This window comes from Sorex fumeus, unplaced genomic scaffold, assembly GCF_029834395.1.
Source record: "Sorex fumeus unplaced genomic scaffold, SorFum_2.1 ptg000050l, whole genome shotgun sequence".
In the NCBI taxonomy this organism is placed as follows: domain Eukaryota; kingdom Metazoa; phylum Chordata; class Mammalia; order Eulipotyphla; family Soricidae; genus Sorex; species Sorex fumeus.
In genome coordinates this window covers 12,117,270-12,136,461 of record NW_026606107.1, presented here as the reverse complement: position 1 = coordinate 12,136,461, position 19,192 = coordinate 12,117,270, and the positions used below count along the sequence as shown (strand labels likewise).

Genomic DNA, 19,192 nt, shown 5'->3' with positions numbered 1-19,192 from the left:
GACAATCTTCATGAAAAGCAGACTATTTCCTGGTGTTCCATTTGCTCTCAATGGAATGAACATCTCTGAATGCAGCAGTTATGTGTACCTAGGTCTATAACTCAATATGATGAACAACCTGGCACCTGAGCTGTGCAAGAAGAAGAGAGTAGCTCGGAAGGCCTTCAAAAGTGTCAAAGAAATAGTTAAGAGGATGAAGAAACTATGGCTCTGGGCACATCTCTTTGAGTCCACCATTCTCCCTGCAGTAACATATACCTCAGAGACCTGGGCCGTATGAAAACCGGATGAGAACGTATTCAGTTCACCCAAAGAGAAATTGAAAGAGCTATGCTTGGAGTATCACATTTCACTCAAGTGAGAAGAAATCTAGAGTTCCGAGCTTCCTTGATAATCGAGAATCAGAGATGCTGTCTCATCTGCCAAGGTATCGAAAATAAGATGGGCTGGACACATAATGCAATTTGAAGATGACCACTGGACTAGAGTTGTTACTGACTGGATTCCAAGTGACATCAAAAGAACATGTGGCCGCCCACCTATGATATGGTCAGACTTCTTCGTCAATACCCTGAAAAAATGATTTGAGGCTCTTTGTGTCCCTGTAGCAAGCAGACACCATTGGGCTACACTAGTACGTGGCAGTGACAAATGGAGATGTTACTGGCTCCCTGTTGAGCAAATCGATGAGTAACGGGATATCAAGTGAGCAAGTGATCAAGTAATTATTTGTAACTATCACTTCAATCTATAGAAAAATGGAACAACAGTCTCTTTTTGGCAAATTTCAAATACACAGAATACCCTTGAAAAAATTCTCCCATATAGTAGCATTTACAATTATCTTTATCACTACAAAACTTCTTAGATATTATTAGTTTTCATTTAAACTTTCAAGTTAATCAAGAAAAGAACAAAACAATATTTTCTAGGAAAGGACTGAATTTGTTTACTAAAGTATGTATGTTCATCACTATATTCATTAAAATAGCAAAGGTATGGGAACAACACAAATTCTCAATTACAAATGAATGGGTTAAAATGTTGTGGTAAAAGTGCACAATGGAACACTATGAAGCTCTAAGAAAGAACAAAATAATAAAATTTGCAGCAACATGTTTGGAACTAGATGATTTCATGTGGAGTGAATTCAATCAGAAGGAAAGGGATAGATACAAAATACTGTCTCTCATACATGAGACTTAATGTACAATTCAGGTTAGCAGTATAAAGGTTCAGTGTAAAACTTCTTCGAAAATGCCATGACAAGACCAGTTTCTGTTTTTATCTGATTTCATTTTGACTGAGTTTTGTCTTAGTATTTTTTGTTTAATTGTTGAGGCTGAAGTGTGCTTGCCTTGCACATGGTCAGTCCAGGTTTTATTCCCAATACCCGTATGCCCCCTGAACCCTGCCAGGAGCAATCCTTAACTACCAAGCAGTGTGTCCTAAAGCATATTTTAAAAATCCTTAAAGTTTAACTGTCTTTTAGTGAGGAAAATAAATAATAATAATAATATGATAGCACAGCGGTAGGGAGTTTGCCTTACAAGCGGCCAACATGGCTGACCCAGGTTCGATTCCTCCGCCCCTCTCGGAGAGCCCGGCAAGCTACCGAGAGTATTCGATATGCCAAACACAGTAACAACAAAGTCTCCAATGGAGACGTTACTGGGCCCGCTCGAGCAAATCGACGATCAATGGGAGGGCCTTTACCTTTACCTTTTTACCTATGATTATAATAATACAATAATAATGTTCTTTTTACAGAACAAATATGAAGATGTTTACATACAATATGATATATGATACACTAATGCATGATACTTGATACACTTGAACATAAAAGGATGGCAATGATATTTGCTGAGTTATCTTAGCAAGGCTCTTTTATATTATATTATGAGTATTTACAAGGCACCTTCATTTAAAATTATTATTTACACATTTATTTAGTGTATAAACAGAAATATTATTTTTACCAGGATTTATCTGCATAGAAAACATCCGCTTACTCATTTAGTTCCCTGATTTATCTTGTTGACACTAGGTATGATTTTTACACTCTTCTTAAAATAACTTTTTAAATCTATGTGGTCTAGCAGGAATTTAATTTGATGTCTATTCAAAAATTATAAGACAGCACGAAATGGGAGAAACTATTTACCCAACATTCACCTGATAAGAGGTTAATAGCCACAACATATAGCCGCTGGTAGAATAGCCACTGTTAGAATTAAGAGCCACTGGTAGAATTTTACAAGAAAAAACTCCAACCCCATCACGAATGGGGAGAAGAGATCTCAGAAACTTCATCAGAGAAATACAGATGGCTAAAAGACATATGAAAAATTGCTCTTTGTTACTAATAATCTGAGACATGCAAATCAAAATGAGAGATAAGCTCAACACCACAGACTGGCATGCATCAAAAAGAACAACATTAAAGAATACTGGCGTGGATGTGGGGAAGAAGGGACTCTCATTTACTGCTGGTAGGAATGTTGACTGGTCTAGCATTTTTGGAAAACAACATGGACATCCCTAATAATCTAGGAATCAAGCTTCCATTCGATTCAGCAAACACACTTCTCAGATTATACACCAAGGGCCCCAAAACGAAATGGACTAGAAAACCCCATTTGCACCTCTATGCCCTTTGCAGCAACATCCACAATAGCCAAAATCTGAAAACAATCCAAATATTCAAGAATATATGACTGGATAAAGTAAATTTGGTACATACACACAATGCACTGTTACTGTACCATAAGATCAAGTCATTCATTCAGTTTGCTGCTACGTGGAGGGAACTGGAGAGTATCTTGCTGAGTGAAGTTAGAGAAACCAAGTAAGAGTGATCTCTCTCATATGCGGAGTATAAGGAAACATAATGGGGGAATAATGAATGTCCAAAGACAATAGAAACGAAGAATATGAGAACTGATATTCAGTAGGAAACATACCACATGAGGGGGCTGGTGAATAGGAGAGGGAGGGAAAAATGACTATGGTGGAGGGAAGTTAAACTAGGAGGAGGAGGTTTCTGAAAAGGTAGTAAAGTCCTGTTATGTACTAAACCTTATCGGCAATAGCACTGTCATCCACAATGCAAAAAAAAACTTATATGTTAAAAGTGCCCCTCATAGATTTGGACAGGTGGATAGAAGCAAATGGGGGGAAAGAGGAAATTGATGAAGGAAAGTGGGCACTGGTGAGGGGATCTGTGTTGAAACAATGTATGTCTGAAACCAGATCATGAATAAATTTGTATTCCCTATGGTGGCTAAAAATTTAAAAAATTAAAATAAAATTTAAAAGAATTATTTGTAATTAGTATACCAAAACCCAATTCTTCTTTATGTAAACTGGACTGTAGTTTAAAATTGTATGTAAATGTTCCTAATATAATTTATACCTAATACATTTTACTTTTATTCAAAAAATATTGCATTATGACATTGCAGAAGTTTTGAAGTGTGCATTATTAAACAATGCATTTATATACTTCATTAAGTTCAAGCTAACAGACATACTGTACCCTTAATGTGTCTTCTGTTTAATGTGGGGGAAATTCATTTTTTCTTAATTAATAATCCTAGAAAACTGTTTTCAAATGATTCAATTTATGGTCTACTTAAAATATTACAAAATCTGAATGAGCATAGTCAAATTAATGAAGTGTGATCAGACAATTATTATTGTTAATATGAACATAATACATATTGATATTATGACTTTCTAGTATTTCCAATGAAATATTTCCTAAACAGATATGCTAGGTCCACAAATTAAACATAGACATGTTAAGTAATGAAATGCAATTAATTAAATGAAAAGAAAACAAATAGATTTGCTTTCTTGTGCATAATTTACGATCATTTAATTTTTGCCAAATTGAAATGTATAATTCAGTGATGTTGGAAAAAGATATAAGTGAATAAATTCACTAATTTTGTTAGTGTTAATTGAAACAAAAACTCACTGCCGAAAGAGTGAAAAGAGAAATTTATTTTCCTGAGTTTAAAGTTTACGGTGTCATAAGCTTTAGTGAGTTCCTAATACCTCAATTTAATTTAAAGATTTTTATCATGAATGGGTGTTGGATCTTGTTAAATTCTTTTTCTGCTTTTATGGGTACGATATTTTTATTTTTTGTATTGATAGAGGTTTTTACATTAATTGACTTTTGTGTATTTAACCAGCCTTGAATCCCCAGGTTAAATTCTTCTTGGTTTATGTTTGTTTTCACGTGCCAGTTCAGTGGTGTTTCATCCTTAAAGATGCTTTTAACTTGAATGTCATGGAGGGTTCTGTCTAAAATTTCCTCTATGTACATTATGGATTCATGTCTGATAATGAGGTCTTTATTCCACTTTGATCTGACTTTTGTGCCTGGCATTATACAGAGGTCAGAGTTCATTTTTTTGCAGGTAGCTATCCAATTTTCCCCTTTAACCACTTGTTAAAGAGGAGTTTGATCATTGTGTGATTGTTGCTCAAACATGAAAGCTTGTGACCATATCTCACGGTGAATCAGTAAAATGAAATTGAAAAAAATGAATTCTTGGTTATAATATATGGTCTATTTGATGTATTTTGGATTTAGTTTGCTAATATTCTGCTGAGGATCTTTTCATCTTTGTTAATCAAGGATATGTCTATAGCTTTATGTTTTATGATATGTTTACTTTTGGTATCAGAGTAATGTTTGCCTCATAAAGGATCTTTGGAAGGATTCCTGAGACTAAAATTTTCTGAAAGAACCTGGAAAGGATTAGAAGCGAATCTTTAAAGATTAGAAAGAACTCACCGGTAAACCCGTCTCAACCCGGGTTTTTGTGTTTGGAGGGAATTTTGATTGCCATTTTGATTTCCTTGATAATACTTGTCGTGTTTTAGTGTTCTGTTTCCTCTTGATTCAACCTTGGGAGGTTATAGGATTCCAAAATTATCAGTTTCTTCAAGGTTTGCCAGTTTTGTAACACAAAGATGTTCAAAGTAATCCCTGATGATTCTTTGACTTCCTTTGGCATCTCTTGTGAAATCTTCCCATTATTTCTGATACAGTTTATCAGAATGTTCTTCCTTCCTTCCTTCCTTCCTTCCTTCCTTCCTTCCTTCCTTCCTTCCTTCCTTCCTTCTTTCCTTCCTTCCTTCCTTCCTTCCTTATGGTATATCAATCTTGTTTATTCCTTCAGAGAAACAGCTTTTAGTTTCATTGGTGTCTTGTGTTTCTTTCTTTAGTTTCAATTTCAAATATTTCTTTTCTCAGTTTCATTTTTTTATTTCCTTCTGCTTGCTTTTGGGTTCTTTTCTATGATATTAATATGGCTGTTTAAGTCGTGTCATAATTTATGTGGGCCTATTCTTGCTTCCTAATGAAATCTTGTATTATTATGAAGTGTTCTCAACATTGATTTTGATGTGTCACATATGTTATGATATCTCATAACACATGTCATGGTAGTTTGTTTCCATAACTCTTCTGATTCCCTCCCTGATTTCTGTTCACTCCCATTTTTTCAGTAGTGAGTTGTTAATTTCCAAGTGTTTGAGATTTGGCTCCCATTTCTGTTTATTGTTAATTTCCATTTTTAGAGTCATTTTTTTTTGCTTTTTGGGTCACACCCGGCGATGCATTGGGGTTACTCCTAGATTTTCACTCAGGAATCACTCCTGGTGGTGCTGAGGGGAACATATGGGATGCTGGGAATCAAAACTGGGTCAGCCATGTGCAAGGCAAATGCCTTACCCACTGTGCTATCACTTTTCAAAGTGGTTTTACCTCTCTTTGTTGATTTGTTAATGTTCAACCCACTTTGGTATCCCCACCCTACATGATTTCTATATAAACTAGGCTATGAGGTTGGGTGGGGGAAATCCAGAGGGAAAGAGATGGAAGGTGCTCGAGAGAGAGAGAGAAGCAGAAGGGGAATCAGAGGACAATGGAGAGGAGATTAGAATAAACTGCAATTGGTATCAAGCAGCCTGGCTCTCTTTCCTTCCTTCGCCTACCCATCACCATTAGCCTCCCCGGGGTGGGGGAAGCAGAGACCACCGAACACAGGCATTGAGAGAGATAGAGCATCGCAGCCCTTTAGTAAATATACAAGCATACACTCATTCTGTTGAGCAATCTCTGGAGACATTCAATAAGGAGAAACTGGATTAATGCTAGAGCCCCTGATTTAAATGGTGAGGCCCCAGGTTGGCTCCCCGAGGCTTCCCAAAAATAATAGGGGACAGGGAAGGTTTTGTGGTGCTCAGGGCATATTCCTTGCTCTGTGCTCAGGTATCACTCCAAGTAGGCTCTGGGAACTGTGTTCTATGCCAGGGATAGAACTAAGGTACAATAGTACAATTATGTATTTGCCTTGATAAAAGTTGTTTGAAAACGAAGAGGAAACTGGGTGCCAGAAAGGGAAACTGAATTGCCCGAGGTAGTCCAGCAAGCCAGTGCTGGGCAGGTCAAAGTTTTTTAGCGCTAATTATAGTTCTCACTGCCTTGGTTCCTGCAGATCAGATTGGGAATGAAGCAATTTACATTATCAAATTAAATTATGTTACCAAATCCTCAAGTTTGAGAATATTCAAAAATTATTCTGACAAGTAATGAACACTCCATGAATAGGCATCAGAGTATTAGAAGAGCAGTTATGTCCATAGATTTCATGACTAAAAATGTAATTTGAAGCCAATAAAAATCAGATAAAAGAGCATCTGTGTTTGCTTATGTTTGTGTATGTATAAAAGAGCATCTGTGTTTGCTTATGTTTGTGTATGTATCAATTATTACCAACCCTTCAACAGAAGCACGCAACATTCTGGTTCCATTCCAGATATAAAAATCACCTTGACACTTCCTGTTAATGGAATGGTTTAAGCAGTTTTTATAGTGAAATGTTTTGATTTCAATGGGAAATCTCAGTTTTGCAATCCAAGATCGAGAGATTTTCACTGTTCGGGGCAGTTTATTGCCTTTTTTAGTTATATTATTACTACACTTTATTTATTATTATTTTTAATTTTTATTAGTAAAACACCATGAGGTACAGTTGTAGACTTACAAATTTTTGTGCTTGGGTTTCAGTTATACAGTGATTGAGTACCCATCCCTCCACCAGTGCCCATTTTCCACCACCACTGATCCCAGTATCCCTCCCACCCAACCCCCATCCCTCCCTTCCCACACTGCCTCTGTGCCAGGATATTCCCTTTTGTTCTCTCTCTCCTTTTGGGTGCTGTGGTTTGCGAACAAGGCATTGAGTGGCAATCATGTTTGGTCTATACTTTGAGAAGTACTAACCTGAGTCTGGGGAGATGGAGGTAGCTGTGGGAAGAAGAGGTGGACAAGAAGTAACAAGGAAATTGGAGAATAATCTTGGGCACTTTGGTGGTGTTGAAATATGTATACTGTGTACATCAATACCATAACCATTAACACAATATATGCATGTTACCTAAAATATAGTTGTTAAAAATAAATTAAGACTTAAAATATAAAAAGAAATTTTCATTTTAATTTATTCAATGCATTTCTTCTAGAAGTAGTGTGCCTAATTATCTGCTGTATATTTGAACTCTCACTAGAAAAAATAGACTATTTACACACTCTTACCTTGCTTTCAGATTAGCTACACAATATTCTGAAGAAATGAATATCAACAGAACTGAGGAGAAGTTCCATTCTATAAACCATGCAGAACAAACTCTACATAAAATGGAGACCTACTTGAAAGAAAAACAACTGTGTGATGTTCTACTTATTGCTGGTAACCTTCGAATCCCTGCACATCGGTAAGTATCTTTATGCAAATAGAATATTGGCTAAGTAGACGAAGTTTGAATGACAAAGAATCAACTCTTGATTAAAACCTTCACTATTTAAAATTTTTGTTTTTATATTTCAAAGTCATCATCAGCAGGAGTTGTTTCTCTCTGTGATATCTGTATAAGCAAAACTTTAGAGAAATTTATGAAAAATACCAATACATCTCTCCTTAATATAAAATCAACCCTTTTCACCTTTCCAATTTCACTATTACTTACTGAACATTGAGAGATTTATGTAGAGGGGTGTGACACACCTGACTGTATTTCATGATTTTCAATTAGATTATGGACTTATTTAAACTCTTATTAAACATGCTTATTTTCAGCGTGGTACTCAGTGCAGTTTCTGATTATTTTGCTGCAATGTTCACTAATGATGTGCTTGAAGCTAAGCAAGAAGAGGTCAGGATGGAAGGAGTTGATCCTAATGCCCTAAATTCCTTAGTGCAATATGCTTACACAGGTAAGTGATTGACTTCTGTTACTGTACACAATTCACATTACAGAATCATTATGTTGCTGGTATTCATTATCATTATTATTTATTATTATTAATACCTACTCTACAAATGAGTAGACTAAAAGTCAATTCAGCAATCTTCAAAAGACAAGGGGAAATGAAAGACTTAAATATAAAAGTACTGAAAGTCAAGAGGTAAATAAGTTTCTTTAAAAATACAGGTCATGGGGCTGGAGCAATAGCACAGCGGGTAGGGCGTTTGCCTTGCACGCAGCCGACCTAGGTTCAATTCCCAGCATCCCATATGGTCCCCCGAGCACCACCAGGAGTAATTCCTGAGTACATGAACAGAAGTAACTCCTGTGCACCGCTGGGTGTGATCTAAAAAGCAAAAAAAAAAAAATACAGGTCAGAGAAGTAGAACAGAGGATCGAATGCAAATGTAGCTTAGCTGTGAAATAATAAAGCCATTTTAATATGAATATCCAGGAATATGATTCCTTCAAATAATATTGATACATTATCATTAATAAAAGCCAATTAAGTGGTATATTAAAATTATACATTAGATATTTAGTCATTTACTTTTGCTTTTTGAGTCTCACCTGGCGATGCTCAGAGGTTACTCCTGGCTTTTGCACTCAGGAATCTCTCCTGGCGGTGCTCAGGGGGCCATATAGGATGCTGGGAATCGAACCAGGGTCAGTCACATGCAAGGCAAATGGCCTACCCTCTGTGCTATAGCTCCATCCCCTATTTAGTCAATTTTTAATTTTACATACTAAATCTTATTTCTAAACTATAAAACCAAAAATAATATGATGGTTGAATATGCATGCAAGCTCAATGTTGTTTTTGTTGACCAAAATTTTTGTACACAAAAGTAGCATTTACTTATATGAACACTTCTTGAACTTTTGTTTCTTTAATAAAAATGGAGACTTTCAAATATGATTTAGATGTTAGTATATTAATTAAAAAGGATAGCTCTATTATTAAGGAAAATTGAAAACTTACACTAGCCATCTGTATTTATAATACATATAATTATGCTTTTCTATTTTGAACTACTTAGGTGTTTTGCAACTGAAAGAAGATACCATTGAAAATTTGCTGGCTGCAGCGTGTCTCCTTCAGCTAACTCAGGTCATTGAAGTCTGTTCCAATTTTCTCATAAAACAGCTCCATCCATCAAACTGCTTAGGGATTCGATCTTTTGGAGATGCTCAAGGCTGTAAAGACCTTCTAAGTGTGGCTCACAAATACACAATGGTAATTTAATAAATTAAATATGTATGTACATGTGTTAGTTCTTTAAAAGTTTCACAGAATAAAACTATCTTTATTCAATCAATGGATGCTCATTTTATAAACTGTAGGGAGACAAGATAGATTTGACAAATCATAACAAATAAAACGTTATGGATAGATGCTGATAATTGCCTGATGCAAAAAAGAAAATAAGTTTTTCAACCTCTGAGTCAGGTAACACCACAATGTTTCTTTCTGTGAAATCCAAATGAAAGGTAAATATTTGAAATTCAAAAAATTGTTGTTTAATGTTCAAAAATATAAGTCAAATAAACAAAATTGAATGAGAACCAAACTTACAAAGAAAGCAAACAACAATTTTAAGAGAGATATACATTAAAGAACAAATTATTAGAGTTTTTGCAGGTCATGCATTGTCAAATTTCTAGCTTTTGAATTCTCTAAACAGTTTTTATATTAGAAACTCGTTATTTTATCCCCTCCACTGAATTGTTCAAAATTTGAAATTTCAAAAATATTCCTGAGAAAAATCAGTTGCATTACATATTATGTTGTAATAGTGAAAATTTTAACATATACAACTGAATTATGCTATTTATATTGTTGTGCCCTATGGACAGATTCCATATAATTTACAGGAACAGCAGTAGTGTAGTTCAAAGGTTAATTCTATCACAAAAGCCAACCACAGAAACTTCCTCTTAAACTTCCTAAATTCTTGAGCTAGGTATTAACAGTTTCCTGTCTGGTAGCCTACTGTTATCTAACTCCTAGAGATAAAACATATCCTGATAAACAGCCTAAATTATTTTTATTGATCAGAAAGAACCTGTCTTCCTTTACCTATTATGTCACTGAAGCAATGTTAAAGCAGGATGAGCCTAAAACACAATGCTTCTGAATCCACTGACACTCACATATTTTATCTGCACTGTAGTACTGTCCTCCCATTGTTCATCGATTTGCTGGAGCGGGCCGAGTAACATCTCTATTGCGAGACTTGTTACTGTGTTTGGCATATCGAATATGTCACAGGTAGCTTGTCAGGCTTGGCCATGTGTGCAAGATACTCTTGGAAGCTTGCTGAGCTCTCCAAGAGGGGTGGAGGAATCGAATCTGGGTCAGCCGGGCCGGAAGAATCCACTCTTGGTAGCTTGCTGGGCTCTCCAAGAGAGTGGAGGAATCGAATTCGGGTCAACCGGGCTGGCCGTGTGCAAGGAAAACGCCCTTGTTAAGTACCTAGTATATCATGATAAAAAATTCAGTTTTACTTTCTGAATTCATTCCTTTCATTTAGAATATGCATTCAGAATGGTAGTGATATTTCCAGATGACAATTGGTTCTTCAGTAGGTATCCCAGTGGTTTGCAGCCCTCTCTTAATTATATAAATAGATAAAGAACAAATCTCTGGTATTAAAATGGTAAGAGGAAGCAATTTTTTTAAGTTTTAAGACTCTCGGTGAGCAAATAATGGGAAATTATTTGAGCTTAGAAAACTATTTAAAGATAATCTATACTTGCAAAGTACATTAATTTACAAAAGAATTAAATATAGTCTTTTACTTTACCTCCACAGGAAGGAGGTTAAATGGGTATTGTTTACCTTTTTCAAAAATGAATTTTAAATTGATGATAAGAGGTTTCTAATATGTGCCTTTGATGGAAAAGTCCAACACATCTGTTCCAGACACTACATTATATAAAACCCTTTAAAGAAAAACTTCTCAACCAAAAATTGCAATTACTTGGGGCAAGGCAATTATTTACTGTGGAAGGCTGTCCTGTGCATTATGAACATTGATAACATTGATCAGCATCCCTGATCTTACCAAGAGATATCCATATGACCCCTACTATCCCTACCCCCATCCATTGAGCCTGCCTAAGATGTTTCCAATCGTTGCCAAATATTTCCTGGAAAATGAGGTAAGGGAAAACAGCTTCCAACCGAGATTCACTGATTTAAAAGTTCACTTAACAAGACAGATTTAAAATTCATATGTAGGGGGCCAGAGTGATAGGACAGTGGCTAAGATATTTGCCTTGAATGCTGCTGACATTCAAGGCATGTTTTATCAATTATTATAAATTCAAAAATTATTCTATAATAATACAAATAATTTAATATATAGAATATTTTGAAGGTTTAAGTATTTAATCATAGTGATTAGAGTCATACCTTAAATGAAATAAATATATTGCTCTCTTAAATGTGAGTGGGAAATGCCATCACATACAGACTGGTGTACTTGACCGAAGGTCTGGAACTTCCATAATTCAAACAAGCTAGCACATAAAGTTATCTATCACTATCACAGAAATAATAGTTCTGATTTAGTGAAACAATTCACAAATGTGCTAGATTCCTTTAATAAGTTTTGCAACGCAGTAAGGGTGGAGTTTGAAAAATTGAATACCAAATCAAATGCAAATAACAGGACTCTTGGTGAGTTGCAGGTAAGAAATTATTTATATTAGCTTAGAAGATAACTTGATCTCCCATTTGATCCAGCAATACCACTCCTGGGAATATATCCCAGAGAGGCAAAAAGTATAGTCGAAGTGACATCTGCACTTGTTTGTTCATTGCAGCACTCTTTACAATAGCCAGAATCTGGAAAAACCTGAGTTCCCGAGAACAGATGACTGGTTAAAGAAACGCTGGTACATTTACACAATGGAGTACTATGTAGCTGTTAGAAAAGATGAAGTCATGAAATTCACATACAAGCGGTACTACATAGAAAGTATCATGTTAAGCAAAATGAGTCAGAAAGAACAGGATAGACACGGACAGATTGCATTCATCTGGGGAACATAAAGTAACAAAATGGGAGACTAACACCCAGGAGTGGCCGAGATTAGTACCAGGAATTTTGCTCCATGACTTGGAGGCCAGCCCCACATGCTAGGGGGAAAGGAATCTCAGATAGATAAGGGTGCACCAAATAAAGGGTGTTGGAAGGATCCTCCCAGGATGGGAGAAGCATGCTGAAAGTAGACTATAGACCAAACATGATTGCTACTGAATGCCTTTCTTGCAAACCACAGGATCTAAACGGAGAGAGAGAGAGAGAACAAAAGGGAATGTCCTGCCACAGAGGCAGGGTGGGATGGGGGGACGGGAGGTGGCAGGGATGCTGGGACCGGTGGTGGTGGAGGATGGGCGCTGGTGGAGGGATGGGTACTTGGTCATTGTATAACTGAAACCCAAGCACAAATTTTGTAAGTCTGTAACTGTACTTCATGGTGTTTCACTAATAAATAAATAAATAAATAAATGAAAATAATTTCAAAATAAAGTAATTTGAATCTTTAAGTTTGATTATACAATTACAGCACCAGGTAATTCAGTGCAATATATAAGTGCTTTAACCAATAGATTTATGTCTCATTTACTATATTTCCAAGCAATTTTAGTAGTCTCTTAAGGCTGCCATCCTAAAGACACAACAAACTGGCCGCAACAAACTATCAAAAGAGGAATTCCTGGTTATATCCAAATATGACCATCATATAAACCATAAACAACTTTAATATTATTGAATGCATAACCAAATTTGACAGACTAATTGATCTATGTTAACCTCTTAGAAGTTTTTACACACTCATCCAGTTTCTTTTCACTCTTATTTTCTTTCGTTCATAATTTATATATATATATATTCCCTCTAATAGGAAGTCAGAAGGTTTAGAGGAGTTTATCTTTTTTCTTTAATTTTTAGTAAAACGTACATCAGTTAAGTAATGTACTAATTATATTGAAAATAAAACTATAACTTAAGGCTTATGTTTGAGTTTATACTATGCTAATAATTATGTAGTAAAACAATTCACAAAGCCCATTTTCTTAGAATAACTTTATTTTTCAAAAAACTGCCCTGGTTATGACTTAATGTTTGTTAAATCTGGATCACTTAATATTTATGAAATTTTCACAAGATATTTGCAGTGATCTATAAATGTAAAATATTATTTTTACTACATCTAATTGCTTCATTATTTTTCTACAGATGAGAGGATTTCCAATGACGCATGCTGTAGTAAAAATAATCAGTTTTCTTATTCAAAAGAGGATTTTGTTTAAACAGACAAAATAATTTGAAATTAATAGAACAAAAATGTCCTAGTGTATATACTAAACTTAATGATCAATGCATGTTTGATTTTGCAATTAGATTAAACTTGATAAATGATAATTAAACTCATAGTAAAACTGAGACAATGATTTGATTTATTCAGATTCCCTAGTTATTTGAAGGCTGTCTTAATTAGTTCCAGATGACTTATTCACCATGTAATATAAATTAGCAACAGTGTGTTGGTATGTCAGAATGGCTATTATTGCACTCAATGTGTGAGATTTCATACTAAATAACATTGGAAAATATAATTGTCAAAGAACAACATACAGCAACAACATTAAAACAGTGTATGATGAAAACTGAAAACAAAATTTGTGAAATTTGATACTTGAAAAATTACGTCACACAGGAAAAATGGATAACTGGACCATTTATAACATGGAAAGATAAGGGCTGGAGAGATAGCACAGCGGGTAGGGCATTTGCTTTGCATGCGGCCTACCCAGGTTCTATTCCCAGCATCCCATATGGTCCCCTGAGCACTGCCAGGAGTAACTCCTGAGTGCAGAGCCAGGAGTAACTCCTGTGCATCGCCAGATGTGACCCAAAACGCAAAAAAAAAAAAACATGGAAAGACAGCCTGACCCCAAACAACTTCATAGAAATTCTTTTTAGGTTGACTTTAATTTGTTAATCATTATGAAATATATTTTTGTCTTTGTTAATACTTATCATATTTTCCCCAAAAGAGAAATGTTTTAATATATTTTATATCAAAAGAATTAAATATGTTTTCTAATGTACAGCAAAATTGCCTCTCATGAGTCTTCCAGAAAGTCTTCACCTTGAAAAGTGTCAGCAGTTTCACTATGATAAGCTAATTCAGCATTTTGGGTAAAAATCCATTAGACATCAATCATCAATCTAAATGCATCAACTGATGAATTATCTCCTACAATTGTTCATAAACTAAAGACTCTGGAATCAATTAGTACACTGTCCATGTGGTCTTTGGGGGAAGTTATAAACTTCCTTTTCCTTTTTTTCACTAAGATTTTATTTTCAGCAGTAGTAAACAAGTATTTAATTTTCCAAAAGACAGAATATAACATCTATATTTTCTTTCTTATTTATGAGTTGGTATAATTTTTTTAATGAATTGTTGTGATGTAGTTACAGACATACAAACTTTCGTGCTTACGTTTCAGTTATACAATGTTCGAGTAACCATCATTCCACCAGTGCCCATTCTCCACCACCAATGATCCCTGTATCCCTCCCACCACCCCCACCCCACTCCCCCGCATCTGTGGCAGGCACGTTACCTTTTACTCTCTCTCTCTCCTTTAAGGTCTTGTGGTTTGCAGTGCCAACCACATAAAGTGGCCATCATGTTCGGGCTATAGTCTATTTTCAGCATGCATCTTCCATCCTGAGCAGGTCCTCCAAGCATTTTTTACTTGGTGGCCCCTTCTCTATCTGAGCTTTCCCCAAGCATGTGAGGCCAGCATTCAAGCTGTGGAGCAATCCTCCTGGTCCTTATCTCTACTATCTTTGGGTGTTAGTTTTCCATTCTGTTACTTTATATTGCATAAATGAGTACAGTCCTTCTATGCCTGTCCCTCTCTTTCTGACTCATTTCACGAAGCATGATACTCTCCATGTTGATCCACTTATATACAAATTTTATGACTTGATCTTTTCTAACAGTTGCATAGTATTTCTTTGTGTAGATGTACCAAAGTTTATTTAACCAGTCATCTGTTCTGAGGCACTCGGGTTTTTTCCAGATTCTGGCTATTGTAAATGGTGCTGCAATGAACATACAAGTGCAGATGTCATTTCTACTATAGTTTTTTGCATCTCGGAGATATATTCCCAGAAGTGGTTTTGCTAGGTCAAATGGGAGCTCAATTTCTAATTTTTTGAGAAACGTCCATACTGTTTTCCAAAAGGGCTGAACCAATTGGTATTCCCACCAGCAGTGAAGGAGAGTCCCTTTCTCCCCACATCCACACCAACACTGGTTGCTTCTTTCTTTTATGTGACTTTCCTTTTAGTTTAACAAATAGCTCTCAGTTTTTGAAGCTTCCCCTCATTGTCCCTCTTAGACAGATCAACAATAGCACATACTTGTGCTATTGTTAATTGCACAAATTGTTAATATTTAAATTGTTAATATATAAATATTAAATACATATATAAATATTTATCACTGTCTCTGAAATTTTCTAAACAAAAAATAGAAAAATCATTTGATATTTTGTTATTTCAAAAAATGAAGTTACAGTATAAGATCTTTCTTTTCTAGGAACACTTCATTGAGGTAATAAAGAACCAGGAATTCCTTATGCTTCCAGCTGATGAAATTTCAAAACTTTTATGCAGTGATGACATTAATGTACCAGACGAAGAAACCATTTTCCATGCTCTAATGCAGTGGGTGGGGCATGATGTGCAGGCTAGGCAACAAGACCTAGCAATGCTGCTTTCTTATATCAGACTGCCATTACTTCCACCACAGGTATGTAAAATTTTTAGCCAATGCAAACTATAGTATAGTAACTATACTAATGTGTACTAAAACAGAACTTATTTTTTTCCTAATTTTATTGTTCTCAAAGGACTTCTGTTAAATTTTAATGCATGCATTTATCTTACCTGAAGATATTCCCAACCTTCAATTTGCAATATTAATATAAAGCAGGGAAAGACTTTAATAAAACCATTGAGAGAGTATTTAAACATAGAATATTGGTATTTTGCTTTCTCTCTTTCCAAACGTCATTTGAAATGTGCTTAAAAATAATGAGGCAATCCCTTTTGATCATGTTCTAGGAAAAGTGATAACGATTATTACAGTAACATAACAAAAGGAGTCTCTAGGAAAGAGATTGTGGATAATAACAACTAAAAATGTATATTCAAATTTGAAGTATACTATACTGGTTTCAGATTCACTAAAATATTATAAAGGCATACTCATTATACACACAAAATGAATATAACATTCAGGTTTGATCCACTTCATGTTGACTCAGAATATATAATTTAGTGAGGTTTGAGTGTAGTCCCAGTAGTGGTAGAAGTCACAATTCTTCTGCATTGGGAAAATGTATGTATTATTATATGTATACAATATGCGTGCATAATATGTATTATATATAAATATTTTAGCATATTATATATTATGTAACCACATAATTTATAGCATATCATATATTATGTAATCACATCATATATTATTTATTTTATCCACAAAAAATCATATATTTATTTGTATAAAATCTTAAATATCTGCTTTGGAAGGAAGAAGGGGTGTTTTAGACTGATTTTCATACAGTGTATCATTAATTTTATAAGGTAAAGGTAAAGGCCCTCCCGTTGATCATCGATTTGCTCGAGCGTGCCCAGTAACATCTCCATTGGAGACTTTGTTGTTACTGTGTCTGGCATATCGAATATGTAACGGGGAGCTTGCCGGGCTCTCCGAGAGGGACGGAGGAATCGAACTCGGGTCGGCCATGTTGGCTGCGTGCAAGGCAAACGCCCTACCGCTGTGCTATCGCTCCAGAAATTAAAATTAATTCCTAAAAAGTGGATAATAAAATACTAATATTAAAATAAATGCTGGAGTCAAAGTGATAGTAAAGAAGGTAGTGCATTTACTTTGTATGTGAGAAATCTAGATTCCATCCTCAGCATCTTATAGTCCTGGGCTCTGTCAGATGTGATCCCTGAGCACAGAGCCATCATTAACCTCTCAACACTGCTGATTGTGGTTCCCCAAAAAACAAAAATAAAATGTTAATATGCTGATGATTTATCTGTATTATTTAGATTTTAAATTTAATCTCTTGTAACTACATACTTACTTATAAGAATGTATACAATAAAATTACATTTACTGTCTTTCTCAAAATAACAAAATTGTCCAAGGGCAAGGCAACAGTAAAACCTAAAAAAGAAGCATATATATATATATATTTAGACCATAAGTTTTAACAGAAATTGCATGTTTATGCAACTATACTTACATTAATGTTCATTACTCTCATGAGATCTATAAAATTTATTAGTTCCTCAAAGGTGTTACTCAAAAAGTCCCTAGCCCAGAAGTATATCCATGTCTACAAGTTTGTTAAAAAACTCCTCAAAGATCCACTACTGAGAGAGAGAACAGAGGGGAATGCCCTGCCACAGAGACAGGATGGTATGGGGGGATGGGGGGTGGGAGGGATACTGGGATCCGTGGTGGTGGGAAATGGGCACTGGTGGAGGGGGATGGGTGTTTGATCATTATGTAATTGAAACCCAAGCACTAAAATATGTAAGTCTGCAACTGTACCTCATGATGTCACTCTATTAAAAAAATTTTAATAAAAAAAATAAATAAAAGATCCACTACAGACCTACTAAAACAATTTTTGTGGTAAAGTGAAATGAATATGCATTTTAACCTTCTCTCCTGATTATTTTCAGATATGCAAATATCGTTTCATGGTTGATATATGTTATATCGTATAGAATATAGAATTTCCAAATCATTTTAAATGGCCTTAACCTTCCTACAAATAAATATATGAAAATTATAGCAAACAGCAGAAATCAATTTGAAAGAAAATGTTACATAGTGTGTTTTCAATCCTATTTTAACAGCATATGCATTAAGGAAATGGGGCTCGCTAGGCAAGTCAAAAGAGTCATTATTGGCAGGATGGGAACAGGAATATTCAAACAAGCTTTATGGGGTGATATTATTTTCTCTGATCCAGAAACCTGCTTACTATTCATTTTATATCTTTTGATGCTGTGTGGATAAAACTCTATGGAATTAATCTAAATAACCCTTGATAAAATTCTAAAACAAAATTTTGACATGTTTTCAGCTAATTTCAGAAATTATGTTTACCTAGTTTTTTCTTCTGAATCAGGTAGGATCTTATTGTCTTCAGACATTGGCTGGGAGTGATTAATAACCTACTATTGCTAATATATTAATAAAACTGGTACTTTTCAAATTTTAATTATTTCTAATTGAATCACAGTGAGATACGCAGTTACAAAGTTGTTCATAACTGGTACTTTTTAAACTAAATCTTTGACCTGGATAAAGACAATCTGATTTCTGAATATTCTGTGGAAGTGATTTGATGAAAAAGATGCAGTACTTTATTGTTGATATTTTATTTTAACAGGGATAAGCACAGTACATTGTCATATGATTGCTTGTATGCAAATATTTTGTTTATTTACATATTGACAGTTTAAAAATTTTAAAGCCCATATTATTTTTCAGTAACCAATTTATGAGTATTTTCTCTTTATTTTGAAAACATTTATGTGCATCTTCAAAAGTTGAGTTGACAAAATATTTACTAGATATATATTAGTATTGCTAGATGAAATATTCATTAGATACAGTAACAACAAAGTCTCCAATGGAGACGTTACTGGGCCCGCTCGAGCAAATTCATTAGATATACTAGCAAAAATTGTAGTCATTTCAAATGACTGAAAATAAAACTTGGCTAATA

The 19,192-nt window shown here is 34.9% G+C and overlaps 1 protein-coding gene across 1 annotated transcript in view; it reads left to right on the top strand.

The window, feature by feature from the left end:
- KLHL4 (kelch like family member 4) overlaps positions 1-19,192 on the top strand; it is a 128,051-nt gene that overhangs the window by 44,723 nt on the left and 64,136 nt on the right. Inside the window, exons 2-5 of the mRNA XM_056124111.1 lie at positions 7,633-7,800; positions 8,163-8,299; positions 9,372-9,568; positions 15,967-16,179. Coding sequence (XP_055980086.1) covers positions 7,633-7,800; positions 8,163-8,299; positions 9,372-9,568; positions 15,967-16,179 — 715 coding nt within the window. The remainder of the gene's footprint in view (positions 1-7,632; positions 7,801-8,162; positions 8,300-9,371; positions 9,569-15,966; positions 16,180-19,192) is intronic.